Genomic DNA, 12,702 nt, shown 5'->3' on the forward strand with positions numbered 1-12,702 from the left:
TTTCAGAATTGGGTGATATAATATCAGAACTGCGAGATATAAACTCAGAATATTCCTCACAAATGCAGTTTGTATCTCACAAATCTGACTTTTTTCCTCACAAATGCAAGTTTGTATCTCACAGTTCTGACCTTGTTTTCCGAATTGGGTGATATAAACTGACAATTGTGAGAAATAAAGTCAGAACTGCAATATAAAAAATATTTTATATTCAAAATTGAATAAAATATATTATATTCAGAATTGCTATATAAAATAAAGTGTATTATTATTATTATTATATAAACTCATAATTCTGACTTTTTTTCTCAGAAATGGATGATATAAACTCGCAATTTTACTTTAAATCCTTAAGTAAATTTAAGATTAAAAAATACTTTTTGTACTTAAGTAAGGGGAGAGCGGGGTACGCTGTCACACTGGCTTTTACTGAGCACCATACATCACAATGTAATAAATGTCATACCAAATGAAAGAAGGAAGTCTCAGGCACATGTGATGTATCACATTTTCATATCTTATCTCATTACGGAGTTGTAGACTGTTGAATGGAGAATGTGCACTTGTGACAATTTGCCCCATCGACAGGTAAGTTGTCACACTAGATTAACTAAACTTAAGAACACAGCTAATTAATTGTGATTATTGATTTTAATTGTTAAATTCAAACCAAAACTGGAAATACAATTATACCTAGAGAATTTGGAAAAAAAAAAAAACTATTATTTCCATCCAATACACATTTCAATCAAAACATTAAGTGGCAAGACAACTTTACTTGAATGGAATGCTGCATATAACTCACTTAACTTAATATGTTTAACCTCTGAACAAAACAGATGCCCTGTATCTGATTAATCAGACTTTTCTTCAGAGTCACAATTCTGGCACACATAAATTGCCTGGCCTGAGGTGCAAGCATCATGGGCCCATTTGTTTTTTGAGCATGTATTTGTACTGGGGCAAGTTGTCACATATGACGACTTGCCCCAAACTGACATGTATGCTAATGTTGGCTAAATGTCAGGGTTAGCTTAACATAGCAAAAAAAAAAAAAAAAAGCAGGGTAAGTTGTCACACTGTTCATAACTCCAACACTAGAAGCTCTATCTCAAAAATGAAATAGCCACTTTGTGTGACTTCTTCTTCTGTAGTCAACCTCCTGTTCACATGTGCTCAAGACTGCTCTAATCTGAGGTGAGCACAATTTTTTTAAATTTTTGACCTAAAAAGTAAAAAAAAAAATCACTTTAAATTTTCTTCAGTACAACTTAGGTATAGATGTTAAAAATTATTATTTTGCAAAAAATGAAGGAGACAGTAACGTGTCTTTTGATACTTTAGCCGACGTGCTATGTTGAGCTAACCCTGACATTTAGCCAACATTAGCCTACATGTCAGTTTGGGGGGAAGTTGTCTCATTGACTCAGTGACAACTTGCCCCAGTACAAATACATGCTCAAAAAACAAATGGGCCTATGATGCTTGCACCTCAGGCCAGGCAATTTATGTGTGCCAGAATTGTGACTCTGAAGATGAGTCTGATTAATCAGATACAGGGCATCTGTTTTGTTCAGAGGTTAAACATATTAAGTTAAGTGAGTTATATGCAGCATTCCATTCAGGTATCATGCATTTATGTGCAAGCCGGAGAACATTTGAGTTTAAAGTTCAAAGTAAAGTTGTCTTGCTACTTAATGTTTTGATTGAAATGTGTATCGGATTGAAATAATAGTTTTTTTTTCAAATTCTCTAGGCATAATTGTTCATATTTCCAGTTTTGGTTTGAATTTAACAATTAAAATCAATAATCACAATTAAGTAGTTGTGATCTTATTTTTAGATAATCTAGTGTGACAATTTACCTGCTGATGGGGCAAATTGTCACAAGTGCACATTCTCCATTCAACAGTCTACAACTAATGAGATAAGATATGAAAATGCAATGAATACATCATATGTGCCCAAGACTTCCTTCTTTCATTTGGTATGAAATTTATTACATTGTGATGTATGGTGCTCAGTAAAAGTTAAACAGTGTGAAAAGTGTGACAATTTACCCCGCTCTCCCCTAAACATGAAATATATTATTGAGGAACTAAATAAAAAATAACATGCATTTTGTACAATCCCTTTTTTTTTGGTCAGATAACATTTTGTAGATTCTGCAAGGTGCATGTAAACTTTTGACTTCAATTGTATATAATATGTAAATACCACAAATGTTTTATATATGTGGTTTATTAATTAAGGGAAGTTTTATTCATTATCAATCCTTACAAAGAGTGATGGGTTTAACAAAAAATTGAGAAAATGCAGGAGGTAAAAATAAATTAATACCACAGGTGTCAAATCAACACTACAATGTGTGTTCCCCTTTGGATACACAAAGATAAATGTGATTTTTGATATAGTATTAATGCTGCTTTCCGCTTGTTTTAGATGTTAATAATAATAGAAAACAATAAAACTATAGAGTTAAATCAATCAATCAGTAATGCTTTCTGAAGCAAATTCAATCACTGCTTCCTTATTTCCCTTCCTGTAGTGCATGTCTGCAAAATAGCATTGGTGAATTTGGTGAGAAATAGTTCAAACCAAACACTCCATTATTGTTATTACAGAAGCTGTGTAGTTTTGGCAAAGAAAATGAACATGAAATAATAATATGTTTATATGCATATTATAAAACATTATTACAGGTATGTCGCAACAAAATAATGCAGTACAGAAAATCTTCAGGTTTCTTCAGGCTCTTTTCCATACAAAACAACCCTTTAATGTGTATAATCACACTACCTGGAAAATTTGAGGTTGTCTAATTTAGAGATTAAAGAATGAAACCGAAACTGACTCCACATCTCTGAACCACCAAACAGCACTCTGATATTTCTGAGATTTATTGCTCAAGATTGAAAATCACCCCATTGTGACCTTTTTGCTTAGGCGCGGAACTGAGATGAAAACAGAAACACCAGTCCGCCTTTCCTGGCTGGACATCGGGGTGAGAACCTAAACATCAAGCTGCTGAACTCATATGTGCTGGACTCTGCAAATATTACTGCAGTGCAGGAGGCAATGCATTCGTCAAAGCATCAAGTCCAAACCAATCAGACGGAAAGGAAACAAAATTGGACACTGCGAGACCAATGATGAAAAGCAGGATTGAGAGTATGTATTGTTTTGCATGCGATTATGTTTGAAGTCGTTTTTACAAATCCGAATTAGAATGCTTTAAACGGAATTCGTGTCACAGGTGGGGGTAACCACATGGTCCATCGACAAAAATTGAGCATTGCTTGATTACAGATTTACACGTTAGATGACCCTCTAGTTTTGATAGCTTACTGTGCTAGTGAAGCCAGAAGAAAATGTTGGGTTGCGAGCCTGCGAGGCAAACCGCAACCGACATAATGTGTCTCAAAAGTTACAGCAGATAGCCTATAGGCCTACCAACAGAATTTATGTAACCTCTTACATATTGAACTTATTAAATATGTTTATCTATTTAAATGAATCTGTTTAACCCATGACGGTTAAAAGTGTGGACAAATAAAAAAAAGATAGATACTTGGAAATTTATGAGCTATAGGTTATGAATGGGAGGAGCGTGGCTGATGTCTCTATATAAGCATCTGCGACGAACAGACTTTGTATTTTTTGGGAACTGAAATACCATACTCAAAACGCATACTTTATATATATATATTATATATTTAAAAAAAATGGAAATTTTTAAACTTTCCGTTTTAGCTTTCGTTCTTTACGCACAGGTGCATGTTGTCGGATCCAGTCCCAGTGAAGACATGCATATCTGGACCGTGGAGAACCTACAGGTTGAAAATATTTATTATTATTATATCAATAATTTGCAGTTTCATAATCTGTTGTTTAAAAAAGTAAATTGTCAACATCATTTGAAACACCCTTTATCTGTTTTTGTCAGGAGAAGCCGAAGGAAACAGATATATTGGTGCACATTGCTGATCTGGTGAAGCGATCCAGATCGCAGCAGTTTGATGGATTAATGGGCAGGAGTACAGGTATTGTCTTCACTTCACTTCTCAAGACATCGGCTGTACTGTAATTAAAATAAGTAAGCAAATTTATAGCATCCCCGTTTATACAAATTTACACTACCAGTCAAAAGTTTTTGAACAGTAAGATTTTTATGTTTTATGTTTTTATGTTCTCTGCTGCACAAATTTATTTGATTTGAAATTTATTCACCTGCATTTATCTGATTCACAATACAGCAATTTTACTATTTAAAAAAACTGCTTTCTATTAGAATAAATTTTAAAATGTAATTTATTCCTGTGATCCAAGCTAAATTTTCAGCATCATACTCAAGTGTTTAGTGTCACATGATTCTTTGGAAATCATTCTATGCTGATTTGCTGTTCAAGAAACATTTTGTATTATTATAATAATCAAAATTTAGAACAGTTGAGTACATTTTTTAAGGGTTCTATGATGAATAGAAAGACAGATCGGCATTTATCTGAAATAAAAAGCTTTTGTAAACACTATACATGTACCATTCAAAAGCTTGGACCAGTATAACTTTTTAAATTATAAATTATAGAAATTAATACTTTTATTTAGCAAGGATGCTTTAAATTGATCAAAAGTGATGAGAAAGACATGCAATGTTTAATGTTATTCTATTTCATTTAAAAGCTGATCTTCTGAACTTTCTATTCATCAAAGGAACCTGAAAAAAACTCAGCTGTTTTCGACATAATAATATTAACAATAAATGTTTCATGAGCAGAAAATCAAAATATTAGAATGATTTCTGAAGGTTCATGTGACTGGAGTAATGATGCTAAAAGTCAGCTTTGAAATCACAGGAATAAATTATATTTTAAAATATATTCAAATAGAAAACAGTTATTTTAAATAGTAAAAATTCTGTTAAAAATTAGCTGTTTTTGCTGTACTTTGGATCAAATCAATGCAGGCATGATAAGCAGAAGAGACTTCTTTAAAAAATATATTTTTTTTTAAATCTTGATAACTTGATAACTTGTTCCAATAAAATGTTACTTTAGTGTTTCAAATACAGCTTGAATTAAAAAAATAGAAATCTGTTTTATTTAGGTAGTTTAAGTTAATTTTTAGTTTATTCTCTCTCTTTAGGAATCACTCAACCAGTGCGACTTGGCCAGAGAAGTAGGTTTTTGTCATTGTGCATGTGGCTGCTTGTTTTATTTGATGCACTGGTACTTAAAATAATTTAGATTAAGCAGATCTTACGTCTCACATAAACTTTTAGGAAACAAGGGGGAGATCTTTGTTGGACTTATGGGAAGGAGATCTTCTAGTGGAGGTAAAGATCAGCTGTTGTTGTTTTTTAATATATATACATTAAGACCATTTATGGTTTTTTTCTTCTTTGAAATTGAAGTTTTTATCTGTGCAGTTTAAGAGATTTTATTTAAAAAATCACCAAAATGAATAAAATCTTAAAGGAAAATTGAATATGCATTTTCTGTTAATTTTTTTTTTTAAAGGGGTCATGTATGTATTAAAACTTGCAAGACACAGTGATATCTTACCGTTTTCTTTTTACCGAATTGCTTAGTGGTTTGCATATTGTCTGAATGATTCATTAGCAAATTATTCTGAATATGACAAGGTAATGGAAAATTAAATTGCAGTATAAGTGTGTGAACACTGGGCACATTTTCCTGAACATTTATGTTTTGTTTTGTTTTGTTTTTTCTGAAATTTATGAATCTTGTTAGACATTTCTTCTTTGTTTACAGAATTTCAAGAGGAATGGGACCGACCACAACTCTACTAACTATGTGCAGTTTAAAGTTTTAGCTATATGCACTCAATTAAATTAAAACACAATAAATATAATGCTACGAAGGTTACACATGTGAATGAACGCAGTGAATTCTCTGTTATCAGTGTTGTTTAATGATATCATCTTTTCCCAAATTTTTAAAAACCTAAATGATTACAATAATTAGGCTCTGTTAGATCAAGAAGTACACAACACAAGAGTTTAAGCCATTAACAAGTGTGCTAAATGACTGATTAGAATTACTTACTTTACAGTGTTCTCTGGATGCTTAGTTTATTATTTTATTACCTGTTTGCGTATTGTAAGTTGATATTTAAAAACACAATTAATGAAACGAGGTGGAAAATAAAATAAACAACGACTAATGGCAATAAAACTTTTCTTTTTGATTATTGGTAGTGTAAAAAGAAATACATTTCACTGAAGTGCACAATCTGTAAGGACACAACTGATGCTTGAATGTCTTTTAAAATGTAGGCTAGTCATGCATGTTCCAAATAAGAATAATAAAAAAGGTTTTCTGAGTTAAAAAGAGCTTTCAAGAGCAATCATTGCAGTCAAGAAATGTCCGCTCAATTTAGCCAGTAGGAGGCAATAGCTGTTTCTAGTTCTCGACGGTAGACACCACAGTAGTAGCCGGAGCTTTGAAGGATTGGCTGTTAGATGTCTGTTTTGGTTTTTGGTGTTTAGGCTGTTTGCTCGTTCTTTAAAAAATTATACAACATAGCATTAACGATAAGTAGAACAATCTCTCTCTCCATTGGAAAAATATACAATTGGTAACGTTAGATTACTTGAATGTTGAGTCGCCAAACACTATGGTGTTTACTTGTTGTGCATATAACTGTAAAAACACCGCGAGGGATAAGGGTCTCTCGTTCCACAAGTAAGTGCACAGCTTTCACTTTGCAATATGTTAAAAGAGTGGTCGACTGTATTAAGTTTTTTTCTCGTATTTGTTTGTATTTGTCAGATTCCCGCTGAAAGACCCCACTTTGCTAAAAAAGTGGCTTAACAATTTAAGATGGAAAGACTGGAAACCTGCTCCAAACAGTAAAATCTGTTCCGTCCACTTTAAAAAGAAGTGTTTAATTGAAGATGGGAAGAGAACAAGACTTCATTCATGGGCTGTGCCAACCATCTTTTCATTTCCAAACCGATATCTAGAGAGAAAGGTGAGTGAAAGCTGACGTGTTGATAGAAGTCGGTATTTGGGTATTTTTTAATATACATAGGCTATTTATAAACTATAAATATTTTATGCAAAATTAACATGTTTTTAAAGGATGTGCAGTGTCTCTTTATGCCTCTGGTAACTCTTAGCTTTTTCACTAAAAAATCTAAATGATAACAGCACAAATGAAATATTATTTTAAAGTAAAGCAAGTTTAGAATATTGGCGATACTCAGATGTAAACTAAAGCATGGATTGGACAGTTAAAGTACTACTGAATACGTTTATAAGCTAATTTATGCTGTCACAAAACGTGTGGAAGCTGCTAAATCATGTAGAGAAGGACTTAGTAAGCAGGGAAGGGCACAATATTATAATAAACTAAGTTAATTTGTTAAGTTAAGTGGCGAATATATGTACAAGCAGTATTAATTAAGATAATCCCCTAATATTTCACCTACTTGACAGGAAATGATAAGCACAAACACTAGTGTTGTCAAGATACTTGCCATGGAGATTCTTGTTCAGTTTGGCCACAAATGCCTTTTTTCCAGTTTTTGCACTCTTCTCCTTGATTTGTTATAACTTTTGGCAGTCTATAGTACTCCAAATGTTTTTCCCGGTCCGACCGATTAGTACAGCCCAAAACATGACAATAACTGACCATTTTCAGCAGAAATAATCAGAAAGATTTGCAAGTTTTATTCAATTCAGTGGCATTGTTTATGTTCTGTGCCACCAATGTGGCCGGTTGATGACATGTTGTGAAAACATAGTATCCCACACCACCACAGTACACTCCTGAAACTGTCTGAAATTTCATGTGAACTAGCCATTTAAATGTAATCTTTCTACATAACATTTTTTAAAACTTTATTTTCTACTCTCACCTACAGGCTAAAATCAATCCTAGAAGCAGAAGGGCTTTGGTGAGTTACAGAAACTTTTAATATGCATTCTGCAGTTATGAAATATTTCTTCGAATTACACATGAAGGGGTGTATTTACACAAATGATTTAAAAAATGCATTTAAAGAGAAATGTCAATTTCAGAATTAATTTATAAAATGGATATTTTAACCATAATGATAAAATCATGACAGTGTTTAAGACTGCACTGCTGCTTCATCATCAAAAATTTGTTTGGCAAAATCTGCAAAAAATAAAACCTCTGGAAACATCTGGTGACATCTGCTGGTCAAAATAATGTAAATGCAACGAAACAGTCCAAACATGCATATCAGACATCTTTTACAATCCAATTGCAAATGTTTTCTAATTTGTTAAATGCAGTCTGAAACTCATCAAATACTGTTAATTATTTAATGTCTGAATAGTAGTTATTTCATCAATTTGTAAGGCTTATTGTATGTGTTCTGTGGAGGGCTTGGCAAATCATTCTTTCATCTTCATTAAAAAAAAACTATTTTTTTATTATATAAATGTACTATTAAAATTTCTCTTTTCCCGATCATTTGGAATTGAAGGGATTTGTTGCCGACTCAGATTCACCTAGTCAAGGAGCACTTGATACAACAGCAACTTCACAGAAGTCTAACTCAAAAAAGCCTGAGCACAGAACTACAGAAAGTTTACAGCTGAAAGCTACCGAAAATAGCTCCAGCCAGACGGGAGCAGACCCAGAAAGTGTTTCCACACAACAGCTGACAGAACCAGAAAAAAGGTCTGCAACTAATTTTGAGGGAGAACCTCCATCGGACGAATCTGTGTTGTTGTTACTTTCTTTTATTTGTTATCTTTCTTTTTTTTTTCAGCCCACAATGGACCATCCTGGGTGATGAAGCTCTTGACAGAAGCATGACTATACCCAGTTTCTTTCACAGTGGATACTGTTTGCCCAATGTAATAACATTTAAATTTTTTCATATAAAATGTTATTTCTTCTTTTATTCCTAAGCACCAGAATGTGGTTCACAAAAGTAACTGTTGTTTTTCCTTCAGAACATCCACTGGGATGGAGACGATGAATTAAATATTGTAAGTAACTATGTGGTACTGTTGAATAAAAGAGAGTCCTAAATATACATTTCCTAATAGAGTACTGTGAAAGTTTTGTTTATCAATACGTAATCCTCTTAATCAGATGCCCCATGTGGCTTATGGAGTTTTAGGACAAATGAAACCCCATATAATTGAGGTAAGGCCTCTTCTGATGCCACTATAGTTATCGTTATAGATAAAAGCCTTTAAAGATTACAGAACGGAATTCGATTTTTTTTTTAACTGTAGCACTGCCTTTGTCTCAGGTTAAAGAGAGGTGGGAATGGCTTGGACTGGATGTCAGAGGGCCATTCTCTCCGACGGTAGACCAGCACACGCACATCATGACCCTGACTGACTACCATTCCAAATGGGTGGAAGCTTTTCCTCTGACTGAGAAAATCAGTCAGGATGTGGCTAAGTGTCTCGCTGAAGTCATCAATCAGCAGGGATATCCTCTCGGAATTCTCTCCAGGCTTCCCAGGCGGATCCTCATGGAGGTAAGAGACACATACACCTTTCAAAAGTTTGGTGTCAGTAAGATTTTTTTTTTTAAAGAAATCATTACTTTTATTTAGCAGTGACGTGATAAGATAATTAGAAGTGACAGTAAAGGCATAATGTTACAAATATAATCTATTTCAAATAAATGCGGATCTTTTGAACTTTCCATTCATCAAAAAAATCTTGTATGGTTTTCACAAAAATATTAGGTTTTAACTGTTTTAAACATTGATAATAATAAGAAATGTTTTTTTAGCAGCAAATCAGCACATTAGAATGATTTCTAAAGGATCATGTGACACTGAGAACTGGAGTAATGATGCAGAAAATTCAGTTTGGTCATCACAGGAATAAATTACCACCATTTTAAACTATAATCAAATAGATAACAAGTTGTAACAAGTTACAAATTGTAACAGTATTTTACAATATTGCTGTTTTTACTGTTTCTGATCAAATAAATGCATCCTTGATGAACATTTGAGACTTTAATTTAGTACCTAAATAAAAAAAAATCATACCAACCACAACATTTTGAAAAGTATTGTATGCATCTAGAAAATCCAAAATCGGTCAGTTGATTTTTATATTATGGATTAATGGTTGTCATTTTTCTTCTGGCTCTCTATTAGGTAAATCGTGAGTTAAAGAAACACCTGAGGTTGAATGCAAGTGCCTTAGTGATACATCACCGGCAAACTGGTTACATGGACCTGGTCACTGAATCTCTTCTTAATGAGTACGACATCTTCATGCATTTATTGCTCAATTTATCTCAGTTGTCAATATTATTTTTTTATTAATTTGAACTTGAAAACTTTATTCAATGTGTGATGTTACTTGATGTAATGCTAATATTTACTTCTTAAAACTGGGATGACATTTAAAGGGATATTACACACAAAAATGAATTAACTACTCTCATGTTGTTCCAAACCCGATAGACCTTCGTTCACCTTTGGAACACAAATTTAAATATTTTTGATGAAATAATTTGCCATTCTGGGCCTTGAATGTGTCAGTTGTGTTGCTGTCTATGCAGGGTCAGAAATCTCTGGGATTTAATCAAAAATATCTTAATTTGTGTTCTGAAGATGAACGAGTTTAGAACGACATGAGGGTGAGTAATTAATTTTTGAGTATCTATTTCAATTACTTTTATTTTTTTATCATGTAAATAGGAGAAGCTGCATTGCAAAAATATTTAGTTTCTACACATCCAGCATTACTTCATGTATATTTCAGGATGCTGGATGAGCTGGTAAAGAAGCATGGCAGCATCTGGCATATCCTCCTCCCTGCCGCCACTCTGCGCCTCTGCTGCACCAATCACCCCACGACTAAAGAGAAACCCTTCACCCGCATGTGTGCCAGTGACCCGCCGTTTTCATCAACACCCAGAGAACTGCCTGTAAGTTAACATGTCCCTCACAGTTTACATTGTTTCATAAGAATGTATTAAGCTATCATTACTTGGTTTATTTAATTATTTTTGGTTTGGTTTGGTGTGGTTGGGTTGGTCTCTATAGTACAGTGCTACTGATGTCCGCTTGAGTTCTTTTGTCATCCCAACCACTGACGCCAACAATCAAGCAGCTGTGTCAGAAACTTCGGTAAGAGACCTGAATAAAAATAACATTTAATTGTTGTTTGATGTGATGTTAGAAAGCATAATGTTTTTAATCTTATTTTTCAGGTGCACTGCTAGAAAGATCAGATTATTTCCAAAGAAACTAAAAATTTTGTATTGTTTACGTCCTCATGTTTTTCAGTGTACATAGACTGTAAATAAAGAAGCAGATTTGCACTGTTGCCTTGTTCAAATATTATAAAGAAATAAAATTATTTTTAAAACTGTACAAGAAGCATCTTGCGTGTTTCATTTCTTTCTATATCCCTTGTCTTTATTTCGGTTCATGTTATACATACTATATTTCAAAATTGCTGATATGAAGTCCAACAGCACAGAGAAGTTTAATTGTTCACATCCCTGTGCTTGTCTGTTTCTGTGAATTCTAGACAGACTGTGCATTTTACTAGTGTGAAATTTACAGAACTACAGCAGTGCATTATATCTTTCCCAATAAGCACGTTTATACGGTTTATATAAAATATGTGAACTATAAAGATCAAAGCCTCAAAGAGACAGTTCATCCAAACATGACGCAGAAGCCAGCATTATAACTTTTTTTTTTTTTTTTTTTTACTTCTGTGAAACACAAAAGATGATAGTTTTATTTTTTGTTTTTTACAGTTATGGTGGCCATTGATTTCCATTATAGGCTACTATACCAGTCAAAAGTTTTGTATGTTTTTAAAGAAGTCTGCATTTGTTTAATCCAAAGTACAGCTAAAACAATACATTTTTTAAAATATTGTTACTATTTAAAATAACTGTTTTCTATTTGAATATATTTTAATTTATTTCTGTGATCAAAGCCAACTTTTCTGCATCATTACTCTAGTCTTTTATACTCTAGTCTTTTATCACATATTCCTTCAGAAATCTAGTGTGTTGATTTGCTGCTCAAGATTTGTTGTTGTTATCATTGTTTTTTTTTCAGGATTCTTTGATGAATAGAAAGATACAAAGATACAAGAAATTATAGAAAATAATACTTTTATTTAGCAATGATGCTTTAAATTGATCAAAAGAGATGATAAAGACATTTATGTTACAAAATATTTATATTTTGGATAAATACTGTTCTTCTGAACTTTCAATTAAAAGAAACCTGAAAAAAAAAACATACTAAATAAATAATATAAAAAATATTAAATATATTTATAAATAATATAATATATATATAATTTTATTTTATTTATTTGAGCAGCAAATCCGAATATTAGAATGATTTCTGAAGGATCATGTGACTGGAGTAATGATGCTAAAAAATCAGCTTTGAAATCACAGGAATAAATTACATTTTGAAATAGGTTCAAATTAAATACTAACAAATTTTAAATAATAAAAATCTTTTAAAATTATACTATTTTTGCTGTACTTTGGATCAAATAAATGCATGCTTGGTGAGCAGAAGAGACTTCTTAAAAAAACATTAAAAATCTTACTTTTGACTGAAAGTATATGGAGAACAATTCAGAGACATGCAATGTTCTGTACTCCAGTGCGGACCCAGCACTGCAAGCGGCGCTATGAAGCAGTTTTGATTGGTAAGTAAACAAAGAAGAAGAGCTGCAC

General features: G+C 32.7%; 2 protein-coding genes across 2 annotated transcripts; both read left to right on the forward strand.

Moving 5' to 3' along the window:
• The first annotated feature begins 3,725 nt into the window (after window positions 1-3,725).
• Window positions 3,726-5,935, forward strand: tac4 (tachykinin precursor 4). The gene is made up of 5 exons (XM_073832447.1): window positions 3,726-3,836; window positions 3,947-4,043; window positions 5,146-5,178; window positions 5,282-5,348; window positions 5,926-5,935. The coding sequence occupies exons 1-5, from the start codon at window positions 3,726-3,728 to the stop codon at window positions 5,933-5,935; spliced, it is 318 nt and encodes a 105-aa protein (XP_073688548.1).
• A 550-nt stretch (window positions 5,936-6,485) lies between these two features.
• On the forward strand, window positions 6,486-11,334 carry LOC141326751 (uncharacterized). Its single transcript, XM_073835303.1, has 12 exons — window positions 6,486-6,707; window positions 6,795-6,996; window positions 7,892-7,924; window positions 8,483-8,679; window positions 8,771-8,858; window positions 8,958-8,993; window positions 9,100-9,153; window positions 9,263-9,496; window positions 10,133-10,239; window positions 10,746-10,911; window positions 11,030-11,113; window positions 11,197-11,334. The coding sequence occupies exons 1-12, from the start codon at window positions 6,640-6,642 to the stop codon at window positions 11,206-11,208; spliced, it is 1,281 nt and encodes a 426-aa protein (XP_073691404.1). The 5' UTR covers window positions 6,486-6,639; the 3' UTR covers window positions 11,209-11,334.
• The last annotated feature ends 1,368 nt before the right edge of the window (window positions 11,335-12,702 follow it).

This window comes from Garra rufa, chromosome 1, assembly GCF_049309525.1.
Source record: "Garra rufa chromosome 1, GarRuf1.0, whole genome shotgun sequence".
NCBI classification, from domain to species: domain Eukaryota; kingdom Metazoa; phylum Chordata; class Actinopteri; order Cypriniformes; family Cyprinidae; genus Garra; species Garra rufa.